The sequence below is a fragment of the Penaeus monodon genome, chromosome 21 (assembly GCF_015228065.2).
Source record: "Penaeus monodon isolate SGIC_2016 chromosome 21, NSTDA_Pmon_1, whole genome shotgun sequence".
Lineage (NCBI taxonomy): Eukaryota > Metazoa > Arthropoda > Malacostraca > Decapoda > Penaeidae > Penaeus > Penaeus monodon.
In genome coordinates, this window is record NC_051406.1 from 31573038 (window position 1) to 31573560 (window position 523).

A 523-nucleotide genomic window follows, 5' to 3' on the forward strand; every position below is an offset into this window, starting at 1 on the left:
ACCCTATGCATTAACTTTGAGAATGAGACTGAGATATATTATTAAAAAAACTATCTTTTTTAAGTGTGATATTTAAATGTTTTTAACACATGTAAGAGTTCAGTGACAAAAGAGCAGGGGTAATATTAAGGTTCTGCAGAGTATAGTATCATGTGTGTCATGGTGAGATTGATAAAAGTTTTTGTCGGAGAATTTTTAAATGAGAATTAAAGATGAGAGTGAAAATGGAAATAAGACATTGAAAATAAGAATGAGAGTAAAAATATATTAACAAAAAAAATTGAAAAATTTAACAGATATATACAGTACTTTCGAAATAAATTTCCTTTCAGTGTTACTTCAAAAGAATGTGATTTCAATTAACTTTTTCAGGCTGCAGCAGATGGTGTATTGGATTCGTGGGGGATTGAGATGGTTCTTCAAAATGTCTCTTTATCTCTTCATGAAGATGACAATTTTCAGGGACATATGTTATTTGGTCTTCACTCTCTCCTGCTCTTGCTAGCAAGGGTTTGTATCAGTA

General features: G+C 30.8%; 1 protein-coding gene across 2 annotated transcripts in view; it reads left to right on the forward strand.

The window, feature by feature from the left end:
- Positions 1-523, forward strand: part of LOC119586427 — a gene marked incomplete at its 5' end in the record, with an annotated part of 5436 nt that overhangs the window by 2480 nt on the left and 2433 nt on the right. For both annotated transcript variants that reach the window (XM_037935151.1, XM_037935152.1), the window contains 1 exon segment: positions 373-510. In XM_037935151.1, the coding sequence (XP_037791079.1) occupies positions 373-510 (138 nt within the window).